Source organism: Chelon labrosus (genome assembly GCF_963514085.1).
Source record: "Chelon labrosus genome assembly, chromosome: 19".
Classification (NCBI taxonomy): domain Eukaryota; kingdom Metazoa; phylum Chordata; class Actinopteri; order Mugiliformes; family Mugilidae; genus Chelon; species Chelon labrosus.
This window is the reverse complement of record NC_140352.1, coordinates 12,727,402-12,740,053: the sequence shown is the minus strand read 5'-3', so window position 1 is coordinate 12,740,053 and position 12,652 is coordinate 12,727,402. Positions and strand designations below refer to the sequence as shown.

The 12,652-nt window shown below is 39.5% G+C and overlaps 1 protein-coding gene across 1 annotated transcript in view; it reads left to right on the top strand.

Moving 5' to 3' along the window:
• Positions 1-12,223, top strand: part of psmd11b (proteasome 26S subunit, non-ATPase 11b) — a 13,983-nt gene extending 1,760 nt beyond the window's left edge. Inside the window, exons 2-13 of the mRNA XM_084567657.1 lie at positions 4,298-4,399; positions 4,512-4,708; positions 7,002-7,059; positions 7,337-7,531; positions 8,453-8,597; positions 8,696-8,756; positions 9,034-9,096; positions 9,671-9,796; positions 10,024-10,059; positions 10,162-10,213; positions 10,324-10,466; positions 10,548-12,223. Of these exons, the coding sequence (XP_084423783.1) occupies positions 4,298-4,399; positions 4,512-4,708; positions 7,002-7,059; positions 7,337-7,531; positions 8,453-8,597; positions 8,696-8,756; positions 9,034-9,096; positions 9,671-9,796; positions 10,024-10,059; positions 10,162-10,213; positions 10,324-10,466 (1,178 nt within the window). The 3' untranslated portion in view covers positions 10,548-12,223. The remainder of the gene's footprint in view (positions 1-4,297; positions 4,400-4,511; positions 4,709-7,001; positions 7,060-7,336; positions 7,532-8,452; positions 8,598-8,695; positions 8,757-9,033; positions 9,097-9,670; positions 9,797-10,023; positions 10,060-10,161; positions 10,214-10,323; positions 10,467-10,547) is intronic.
• The last annotated feature ends 429 nt before the right edge of the window (positions 12,224-12,652 follow it).

Below are 12,652 nucleotides of genomic sequence, written 5' to 3'. Positions count from 1 at the left end.
CCCACAGTCTATAAGGGGAGGGAATAGATTAAAACAATTAAATCAAAGAGAGAGCTTTTGGATCTTTAGTTTAAAGGCAACCCTTTATCCAGGTCTCAATGAAGATATAGAATATTGCCATTTCTTGTAAAAATGTATGCTTTTGCTATTGTATTTATGTGATGTGTATCTGTCTAATGGACCCTTATTATACTTGGCGTTTTTGAGGACCCCTGATGGCCACCTATGATTTTTGTTTTGTGTTTTTTGTTTCCTGTTTGATCATTGGCCATCTTTGTCTGCCATTGGCTGATTGATCTAAATGTCTCACACCTGTTCACTCATTGCTACTGATGATTTTTTTAAAACAGACTTGTGACAGAGTTTGTTCACTTCCTGACGAAGGCTGTTTGAGCCGAAACGCGTCGAAGTGGTCTTTTAAGTATGACTTGCCCATAAAATAAAGGCATTTTAACTTTCTCATTGGATGAGTGCCTAGGTTTTTTCTATTTTTTTACATTTGATTAAGCCCTCAACCTAAGAGCACCATCTTAACAACAAAAAAAAGATATATGGTTCCAGGCAGCACTCCAACTCAACCTCTTTACTACAAATCAAACACAAGGGCCGTGTTTCTGAAGGAGTAGCTCCGCAGACACCGAACTGCGTTTTTTTGGAACATTTTGTCACTGTTTTTTTCACTTATTTTTGACAAAGATGTCGACCAGTTTCTCATATACCCCAGAGGAAGGCCGACAAATTATCAGCGCCACTTCCCTTCTAGAGGAAATGGATTCTTCAGTCTCTCCAGGTATGGACATCGAGAAACACTTGTTTGAACTTAAGAACCTAATGATCAAGGACATGAAACTAGATCTACACGGGATTACACTCTCAGATTACTGGAGGAACAATTTAATTCCAAGAGGATTGAGACTAAGAAAATTTCCAGCCTATGGGGGGACAGACAAAATAGACTTCAAGAGCAAATGGGAAGCCATTTTGAATAAGTGCTCATTTGATTTAATGCTGTTACTCATAGAAGAGGCCAAGAAAGATAGAGTGACCCTTAAAAGCGAAATAGAGGAAGTACAAAAGATTGTTGCCCAACATGAAAAATGTGAGAACTTCACCCAGTTGGAGCTTAAGCTGAAGGAAGAGCTACAGCAAATAACTCAGAAGCTCAAACAAGAGAAACTTAGAAAATTCAGAAGAGATGAAATGGATTACAAAAGGGGCAATGTCTACACATGGAAAAATCAAGTCTACAGACACAGAGACACTTCCCAATCACAGAGAAAACCTAGGACAGTCTCTTTCAACCTCACGAGCAGCGACGAGGAAGCTCACCAAAGCTCCAATTCAACTACCGAAGAAGAGGGCCATTTTTTAGGATGGAGAGAAAAGCAGCAGAAAGCAAAGCCACAAAATCCAATCACCATGAAGCAACAAAGAATACGAAAAAGACAAAACCAACAAGAAGAGGGAGGAGAAAAGGTCACCAAGCCCGTCTTGAGGAACCGCAAAGGGACACAGTGATCAATATATCGGGAAAGCCTCTATCTGAAAGCTCCATGGATGTACTATCGAAGGGCCTGTCTTTCGCTCCAACCTACTCATCTAGAGAATTTGATACGAAAATTGACCTCTACAGGTTCTACAGAAACTTACATCTCAAGGCCTGGTACAGTATGAACTGTCGTCCAGAAGTGACTGTTAATGACTCTGATAGACTTGATCCACAAGGGACTCCTTTTAAACCAAAATCTACCTTTTGTCCTGTCACTTTAAATGCTACTTTAAATACATTTACCAAGAAAGTGGATTTTGAAGTTGAAAAACTGTATCAGCAGAGGAAAAGCTTACCAATGTACCATAATTTGTCAAAGCATGAACGTTGTGTACTTCAACAGATGATGAAAGATGATGATTTGGTGATCAAAAAAGCAGATAAAGGAGGGGCAGTTGTAGTTTGGGGAAAAGAGAAATATATAGAAGAAGCTAACAGACAATTAAATGATCCAGAATGTTATGAAATTTTGAAGTTTAATCCCACAGAAACATTGAAAATGGAATTAAAAGCAATGTTGATTGAAGCAAGAGATAACAACTGGATTTCTGAGAATGAATGTAAGTTTCTTTTTAATGAATATCCAAAACTGGCTTCTTTCTATCTTCTCCCTAAGATCCATAAAAATCTGGAAACTCCCCCTGGGAGACCAGTTATTTCAGGTATTGACAGCCTTATCGAACCTATTTCAAAATATATTGATTACTTTCTCAAACCCATTTTACCTTCACTCCCAGCATATATACAGGACACCACAGCTGTTCTTAACAAGATCTCTGAACTGGGTTATATAGGGCGAGATACTATTTTAGCTACTATGGATGTGGAGGCGCTTTACACCTCAATTGTACATGAAGAAGGGTTGACAGCACTAGAATATTTCCTGAGGTTAAGACCACAAACAGAATCCCCTCCTGTACATTTTTTGCTAGACCTAACGAGATGGACTTTAAATCAGAACATCTTCATTTTTCAAGATCGCCTATTTAGACAAGTAAAAGGTTGTGCAATGGGAGCTTGCTATAGTCCCTCGTACGCAGGGTTATATATGGGTAAATGGGAATGTGATTTTGTATTTAATACCACCAAGCATTCCTTCTGCAATAAGATAATCTATTGGGGCAGGTACATAGATGATGTAATCTTACTGTGGGCTGGTTCTGAATCTGAACTCTTGTCCTTCCATGAATATCTTAACAGTACAAATAAAAACATCAAATTGTCCCTGGATTTTGACAAACAAAAGATCTGTTTTCTGGATTTGGAAATATCTAAAGATAGGGAAGGTTTTTTACATTCCACCATCTATAGAAAACCTACCTCCCGCAACACCATTTTACATGCCAAAAGTTTTCATCCCAAACATCTTAAGGATAACATACCTTATGGCCAATTCCAGAGACTTAGAAGGATTTGTGATGAAATAGATGTCTTTGATGCTAAGGCTACAGAGATGGAAACCAGATTTATTCAGAGAGGCTACAAGAAAACAGCCCTCCGAATTGCTAAGAATAAAACAAGAAATCTAGAACGACAGTCCCTTTTGGTAAGTGGTAGTTCTAGACAGAGCTCTGAGAGGGTTTTCTTTTCCACTAAATTTAGTACAGAAGCACACCACATTAAGAATATCATTAAAAAGAACTGGAGCCTATTACAATGTGATGTCTTTATGAGGAATGTGTTTTTGGAACCCCCTATATTCAGCTTCAAACGGTCACCTACTTTGAGTGATAAACTTGTACACAGCTATTTACCAGCACCCTCAAGAAACACGTGGCTGTCAGGTAGACCCTGTGGTAGTTTCAAGTGTGGTCAGTGTAATCACTGCTCAAATGTGGTCAAATGTAAAGATTTTCGAGATACACATGGAGACAAAGCATATGAAATACGACATTTTATTAACTGTAAAACGACTTTTGTTATTTACAAGCTAGAATGTCCACTCTGTAACGTTTTTTATGTTGGCAGGACTAAACGCCGACTACAGGACCGTGTTTCAGAACATAAGTACGCCATAAGGACCAAAAATGACAACTATCCAATGGCTCGCCATTTTAAGGACAGACACGGAAGTGATCCTTCAGTCTTAAGGGCAATTGGCATTGACCACATCCCACAGTCTATAAGGGGAGGGAATAGATTAAAACAATTAAATCAAAGAGAGAGCTTTTGGATCTTTAGTTTAAAGGCAACCCTTTATCCAGGTCTCAATGAAGATATAGAATATTGCCATTTCTTGTAAAAATGTATGCTTTTGCTATTGTATTTATGTGATGTGTATCTGTCTAATGGACCCTTATTATACTTGGCGTTTTTGAGGACCCCTGATGGCCACCTATGATTTTTGTTTTGTGTTTTTTGTTTCCTGTTTGATCATTGGCCATCTTTGTCTGCCATTGGCTGATTGATCTAAATGTCTCACACCTGTTCACTCATTGCTACTGATGATTTTTTTTAAAACAGACTTGTGACAGAGTTTGTTCACTTCCTGACGAAGGCTGTTTGAGCCGAAACGCGTCGAAGTGGTCTTTTAAGTATGACTTGCCCATAAAATAAAGGCATTTTAACTTTCTCATTGGATGAGTGCCTAGGTTTTTTCTATTTTTTTACATTTGATTAAGCCCTCAACCTAAGAGCACCATCTTAACAACAAAAAAAAGATATATGGTTCCAGGCAGCACTCCAACTCAACCTCTTTACTGCAGATTGCTTAATGTTGGGTTTTAAATCCATGTTTTTCTTTAACAGTCAGGAGAGATGTTCAAGAGAACGATGAGGAAGCAGTCAGGGTTAAAGAGCAAAGCATCCTGGAGCTGGGGACCCTCCTGGCAAAGACGGGACAGGCTGCAGGTAATGTTCAAGTTCTGTTTGGTTATACATGTTTTGCTGTTACATGTATGTAGATGATCTAAAGAGACCGGTTCTTACTGTGCGCTAATACACAATTATTTACTGTTCTCAGAGCTGGGGGGGCTGCTGAAATTTGTGAGGCCATTCCTGATTTCCATCAGTAAGGCCAAGGCAGCCCGGCTCGTCCGCTCCCTGTTAGATCTCTTCCTCGACATGGAGGCAGCAACAGGGCAGGAGGTTGAGCTGTGTCTTGAGTGCATTGAGTGGGCCAAGACCGAGAAGAGGACCTTCCTACGGCAGGCTCTGGAGGTAGGAATGAGCTTGTGGTTGCTTTTGCAAGGATACAAACTTTCAAACACCTCCAGGCATTTAAAAAGCTATTGCAAGTGCAACAATTGTTCCAGCTGGAAGTTAATCATTTCCATTTGTTGTCAGCTAATGTTGTCTTTTCACCCAACCCTACGTTGCACTAGCGTACAGTACAGTACGGCTCAGTTCATGATTAATGACAGTAAAAACAAAAACGATATCCCCAAACGTAAATAGAAGCTGTGGGAGGGATCTGATTGAACTTGTTCTGACTCATGGAGTGGGAGAAGCTGTGATTTCAGACAGATAATGGAGCAGTGTTTGGTTGTAAGAAGATAAGCACCAATGCTGCTGTGGCATCATTTTGTCATAAAGCTTAAAGAAAGCCACGCTGATGTTGCCAGACTCAATTCTTACCAGAATATGTGAGTCATCAGAATATGAGTTGTTTTTCAACCAGTAAATAAGAGAAATAAATACTGAATTCAACTCCACAGAGCAGAGATGTCATGTAAGACTATTTTACTGTCCATCATTGCATAAAGCCCGCTCAGATGAATCTATTGTACTGGCAGATTTTTGTTGGAGTGTAATCAATTCTCAGCGACTCCAGACTAAAAGAAAGCAGGAAACTTTGTAAATACCAGGAGAAAAAAATAATTGTAAACATTGCCTGAAAACTGTGAGAAGAAGAGCTTCTCAGACCTCCACTAGTGCTATCTATGATGACATCAACCTGCTGTCGAATCAAAACTGTGCTTCGTGACCAAACGGGTGGCAGCAGATTCACACTAGCAGCCAGGAAAATCTGGAGCTTTTGGCTGAATGTCAAAATACAGAATAAATACAGAAAGCTTGCATAGTACTACACCGTTTAAGATGCAGATGAAAAGTGTGTTATTGAACCATGTCACACTATGTTTCAGTGAAAGCTGAGAAAAGGAGGGATTCTCTATGTGCACCATTCAGAGTGACATTCTCACGCACACACAGTAGTTTTTAAAAACAAAAGCTGATTAAAATGATGAATCTTCATTAGTGATTTAATTAGTGTTACATTCCACCTTTTAAGATCAATTAGCTTACATTTTCTCTCTAGGAAGTGAAGGATCTCTATTGTATATTCTAAGAAGCGTTTGAAGGGAGCATAGCGACATTTATTATTTGCTTCATCGTGATTGACATTTACAGAAGCCACGTGACAAGCCTAGCGGTGCTCACTGTAACGTAGCTGCATCCACTCAGTCTTGCTAAAAATGTGCCAAAAAAAAGTCGCCGCCTGGATTTAACTAAGCAAATAGGTACGAGCCTCCTGTTGGATAATTATCTTTCGGCTAGCAAACAAGTTATTTAACCCCAGCTGATGCAACGAGTAGCTTCTCATTTCTTAAACAACCATGTTGAAAGACACATCCTGTGATTGTGGAAAAGATGTTAGTCTGTTTGAGAAGGGTCAAATCATTGGCATGCATCAAGCAGAGAAAACATCTGAGGAGATTGCGGAAACGACTAAAATAGTGGGGAACTATCAAAATCAAATCGAAGAAGAACAATAGTAGAACTCAGGGTTGTTTAATAGTGAAAGCAAGGGCATTTAAACACATACAGTGTGAAGGGAACTCAAGGGATTGGGACTGAACAGCTGTGTAGCCTTAAGAAAACCACTAATCAGTGAGGATAACAGGGGAAAAAAGGCTTATATGCTAGGGAGCATAAAGATTGGACTCTGGAGCAATGGAAGAAGGTCATGTGGTCTGATGAGTCCAGAGTTACCCTGTTCCAGAGTGATGGGCGCATCAGGGTAAGAAGAGATGCACCCATCATGCCTAGTGTCTACTATACAAGTCTGTGGGGGCAGTGCTATGATCTGGGGTTGCTGCAGTTGGTCAGGTCTAGGTTCAGCAACATTATGTGCCCAAAGAATGAGATCAGCTGGTGAGAGCATCTACACCTCTTGTGGGGTGTTCCTGATCTGATCAAGTTCTTACTTCTTAGAAGTGTAGTTGTTTGTGTGGCACAACTTCAGCTACGTCCAAACTGCATGAAGGAGGGAAATGAATATGAAGTGGTCAAAACTCCAGCAGCACTTGTAGTATTATACTGCAAGACACTTCATTAATAGTGAATATAGAACATAGAGTTACATGACAGTTTCACATCAGTGCTAGAACTCACGTCTTTTTGTCTTCGTCATAACTGATGTCTCCTTAGTCACGTCCTTTATATTTATTACAGCTCCTTGGTAAAGCACAGCTGTTGTCTGCTTGTCTAACGTCACACTCTCTTCTTTCAGGCTCGCCTGATCTCACTCTATTTTGACACCAAAAGATACCAGGAGGCCTTGGCTCTGGGTGAGTGCGTAAACAGCAACATCCATCTTCAGAGACTTTACTGACACGCACAGCCATCGACACTGGTGTATTTATGAATACCGTCATCCATCAAGATATAGTTAACTCTGATTTCATATACACTAAGAATGATAAGTTAAAACTTTTAACGGAAGTGTGTTTTAAACAGCCGATCAAGTGAGAAATTGTGCGTTCACACCCCGTCTGTTTAGTGGTGTTGTACAGACTCGTAACAGTTAGTGTGACGTGAGCTCAAGTTCACTCTTGTTCCCCTCAGGCACCCAGTTGCTCCAGGAGCTGAAAAAGATGGATGACAAAGCTCTGCTGGTGGAGGTCCAGCTGCTAGAAAGCAAGACGTACCACGCTCTCAGTAACCTGCCCAAGGCCCGCGCAGCCCTCACCTCAGCCAGGACCACCGCCAACGCCATCTACTGTCCCCCAAAGCTCCAGGCAGCACTGGACATGCAGTCAGGTCTGTTTGACGTCGTCGCCGCCTCCAAAAGCTTCAACTTCTGCCCGAGTGGAATGACAGATAGACTTTAACTCTGAGATGCATTCATTCATACTTGAGCAGTTATAAAGATGTGTAGTGACAGTTTATTTTACTGTCAATACCTCGGCCTCAAAGAAGTTCACTCATGTACTCATCAGACCCAGAATGCATGTGGACTTGGACTAAATAGTCCTATCAAAATGGAATTATTACTCAATAACGACTCTTTATTTAGACTTTAATGTAATTACAAGATGATTTAAATCATTCTCACTGCATTATTTGCAAAAGTAAAAGGAAAAAAAAATAGATCTTATATTCTACCACAGTGTTTCTTTTTGGTGCTACCACAAGGGAGCGCCATGCCGGTGTGAAATGTGTGAAGAATTCAAATTCTACACTTATTACTTGATGGTATCACAAACTAAATAGTTATAGTATTCATTCAGTTTTTTTATTTGAATAAAGCCTGACAGTGTTGCAAGCCGATGATTTAACTGAAGGATAATTTTGTGGTTTAGATAAAATACTTGTGGTCACAGCATCATCCTAATTTGAGAGGTCTTCTATGTAATAATGTTATAATTAGTTTAAATCTGTAACATTTATGAAGGAACGTTTTATCTCAAGAGTTAGTTGACACATGTTTTAAGTGATAATATGATCAGTCACATAGCTGGTGTTGACTGGACACAAAGAGGAGCTGCAGCGCATGATAGTATCTTTACAACACAGTGTGAACTGGGACAAAGACGCAACTTGTTGCTAAACACACTGAGGTTTTAATATCACAATCACACAGCTGCTTCAAAGCAAGAGCGATGTTGTCTCTTCACATTTCAAGGTGACTGACGTGGTTTGCTTAGGCCGTAAATGGTAACCGTGTCATGTCCGTTGCAGGGATCATCCACGCGGCAGAGGAGAAAGACTGGAAGACGGCCTACTCCTACTTCTTTGAGGCCTTCGAAGGTTACGACTCCATCGACAGTCCCAGGGCCATCACGGCCCTCAAATACATGCTGCTGTGCAAAATTGTGCTCAACTTGTGAGTAGTGCTTGGATTGTTAACATTCCATTATATTCAGAGAGTGTCGTGACCTTGATCGTTCCTCATTTCATGTATTTGTTGCTTTTCTCTTTCAGACCAGAGGAGGTACAATCTCTGATCAGCGGTAAACTGGGCCTGAGATACACCGGCAGACAGGCAAGAACAGACCTTTTTACACCTGTAGCAGATTGAGCAGAGCACCGTTGTTAATTTTAGTGTAAAAGAATCAATCCTATAGGTAGTACAAGGATACTTTGATTGGAAGGTCTTTGTGAAAAGCAGAGAACTTGAAAGTTATGGAATTTAAATCAAATACTTGATAGAATAAAACAAACTTTTTCTGTTACTGTAGATTTCTTTACATTTTTTTTTGCAGGTGAAGGATTTCATTAACCTAAAACTTTATTTTATTTTTGTTTCTTCGCCTGTTTAGACAGATGCACTGAAATGCGTTGCCCAGGCCAGCAAGAACAGATCATTAGCAGACTTCGAGAAGGTAAGAATTCCCTTAGACACTAGCCTGGAAGCCAGCCCAAACTTACAAAGTCTTTGTTGGTGAAATCTGGTCTGTAGTCACTCTGTTGTGAACTGATTGTTCTGTGACAAAGATCTGCAGGGCCGATCAAATCTTTTGGGCAGGCTTATTGGAAATATGGACAGAAGCAGTCATACACGCATTTGAGCGCCGTAGACTTGAATTTGTTTACAACAAAATGCCTCCGATTGGTTGCAGGGCTATCCAATTACACGCCCCACAATCTAATCCAAATGGCGGGTTCCCAGACTCGTATTCTGATAAGAATCGTCTGCTTGCACCGTGATATTTGGACACATCAAATCTTGCTGGATGACTTTTCGTAAAGTGCAGACAGATTTTTTTTTATCTAGCCTCATCTTCTCTTCAGCTGCCACTCCTTTTGTCAGCTGGGGGACATTTGCAGCAGACACAGAAATGACAATTTTCTACTTGATTTCTTATCTTAATACACATTTTTTTCATGAATTAATCATTTAGATTTTGGAGTATGAATTCGTTCAGTGATTGAGTGTTATGTTTTTGTGTCCTCCAGGCCCTCACAGAGTACAGAGCAGAACTGAGGGACGACCCCATCATCAACACTCACCTGGCCAAGCTGTACGACAACCTGCTGGAACAAAACCTCATCCGAGTCATTGAACCATTTTCCAGAGTACAGGTAAGCCCTGCATGGCCTCGTTTTATGCAGGAAAAATACCGCTATAGTAACAGACACTTAAAATTACTTCACAATCTTCACATATTCCCATAACTCATACTAATACTGTAGCATTGCCCATATTCTGGATTGACCCGAGTATCAACTTCTCTACTTGTTTCTCATTTAACTTTGAAAAAATGAACAATTAAGAGCTTTAAATATTTTGAATCTCCTTCTGTTTTCAGATTGAACACATATCAGGTCTAATCAAACTATCAAAGGTGAGCATTGCTGCATTTAACCACTTTCTACTGAGAGTTAAATCATTCAGTTACCTGAGTCTAAAAAAATTCTGTGTATTAATTTCCCTTTGTCTTCTCCAGGCCGACGTTGAGAGGAAATTATCACAGATGATTCTGGACAAAAAGTTCCACGGTAATTGGAAAAGTTTGTTCCTATGACAACATATAATCAGAAATATGCTCCTCACAGACGGAGCGACATCTTTCACTCCACTCTAATGAGTTTTTATGGTGCTGCTCTAGGAATCCTTGACCAGGGTGAAGGCGTCTTGATCATATTTGAAGAACCCCCAGTGGACAAGACATACGAGGCAGCCTTGGAAACCATTCAGAACATGAGCAAAGTCGTGGACTCGCTTTACAACAAAGCCAAGAAGCTGACATAGGTGAGAACGCTCGGGAAACGTTCGTGGATGCTCTTTATTTCTTCTCGTCTCTAAACGTCTCCTGCTCTTTGTCGCCCTCAGAGCAGATCGTCGGCCAGATGGAGGAACTGTGTGTGTTTGACCAGCGTGTGTAACATTTTAAGAGGAGGGACAACAGAGAGCAACTACAAGTCCCACAAACTGCAACAAACAGGATTCCCCCATCAACGTCCTCCCCCCTTCCTCACCCCTCAACGGACTATTTCATCACTTCTCTTGTTTGTTTATTTTCCTCTTTAATTTTGATATCTCTGCAGGATTATTCTGTATAACACTCAGCGGCCAAATCAGGCCATCAGGGAATATTGTACAACCACAATAATAATAAAAAAAAAAGATTCAAAGGTTTAAGAATACATATATGTTTATATCTGCTGTAAGGTTGGGCCTACCGAGCCTTACACTGACTCCACTGCAACCTCAAAGGTGCAACATTGACCTCTGCGGCCTCAGACTCTGCTACCAGCAGAGGTGAGGCGTTCTCTTTCTTTTTCTCCATATCTTTCAAAAGCACAGTTTTTGGAAGGTTGGGATACTCCTTGGGATTTAGAATTTTGGTCCGAGAGCTCCCTCTAGCTCTTATAGTTGTGTTTTTTTTGTTTTTTTTTCTCTTCCTCTCTTCACCATATCAATGCCAACAGTTATGCCCCAGCTGTATTTCAGATATGTATTAAACTCTTTTGTTTTTTGTGATTCTGTTGAATAAGAAAATCTGATTGGTTGCCACGTGTCTGCCCCTCCCGCTATCGAGTTTATAGACCAGACAGGATGCCATTTCACCACTAGTGCCACTTTTTCGGCGCTTCAGTTTGCCTCAGCGTTTGGGTGCAATATGAAATCGCAGGGTCGAGGTGGAGACGTATTCATTGCCTCTGAGCGTCCGTGAATTATCCTGAGTGAACACTTCTCCATTGTTAGTTCCTAGCACTAGTGTGGAATGCTAGTAACCAAACAATTTGTATGGTTTTGATTTGGTTCTGATTTTTTTTTTTCTTTATTTTTTTGTTTTTGTTTTTCTCTTACAAAGACATTTTCAAAAATAAATATTTTGTATTTTAAGAATTTTGTCTGGTCTCTTACAAAAAAAAAAATAATGCTGGGGTATTTGTTTAACAGTTGATGTTTTTCATGTTGCAAACATATCTCTGAAATGCATTGCAGGATAGTAGTGTGACCCAGAAATGTATGCATTAGGAGGAAATATCTGTCTGTTGTTGTTCAAAGGAATAAGTCGATTGAAATGAGTGAAGGCAGTCGGGAATAAAAGTTAAAATCAGCCCCCAGAAATCCAAATGTTAATACTACAACGATATAGAATCTCTTCCTCCTGCTGCTATACCTGTCACTAATTTTAAGTAACATCATCAAAGGGCATTAAATCAGTTTAACTGACATGTTCAATGGTCTTTGTAATCTTTATTGAGCTTCCACACAAGAGCAACGTTTGTGGACCATTGCATCAACAGGTTCTGTCCCGTGACGCCTGTCGAGAGCTATGAGCTGTCTCCCATTTCTTTCATATAAAATGATAAGCACAATAAAGTCATTTTAATAATAAATAAGCTTTAGATCTGAAAGTGAGGTTTTTTTTTTTTAGATTTGATGCCCTTCATTATGTCTTTACAGTGTCACAGGTTTTCACTTTAATAAAAAGACTTCTTTGCTTATGTCATTAAATATATCATTTGCCACACTTTAGAAAATAGAAATGAAGGTCTCAGACATCCATATTTGTTGGCTGCCTAAATGAAGATTATAATAAGAACAAGAAAACCTTTATTTGTCCCACAATGGATTAATAGATCTGCTGCTACTTAGTTATTCAGGCAAGTATTTTCAGTGTAATGAAAGATACTATAATGTATATAGAAGATAATATGATTCATGTATAAACATGGGAATGTTATCTTTTCTTAATTTACTTCAAGATAGAGTTGTAATTAACAGTTTTTATAATTCCACTACATTTATCAGATTTGGTCTTTGAGAAAGACAGAGTAGTTACATTTAAGTTTAAAGATAGGAAACAAAAAACATATTGTGTTGTAGTTGTACAGTAGTTGAGGAATTATTATTGCATAAATTATAATTAATATAATGGTAATATATTCTTCCAAAAACGTACTAGAGAATTTCAATTAATCACG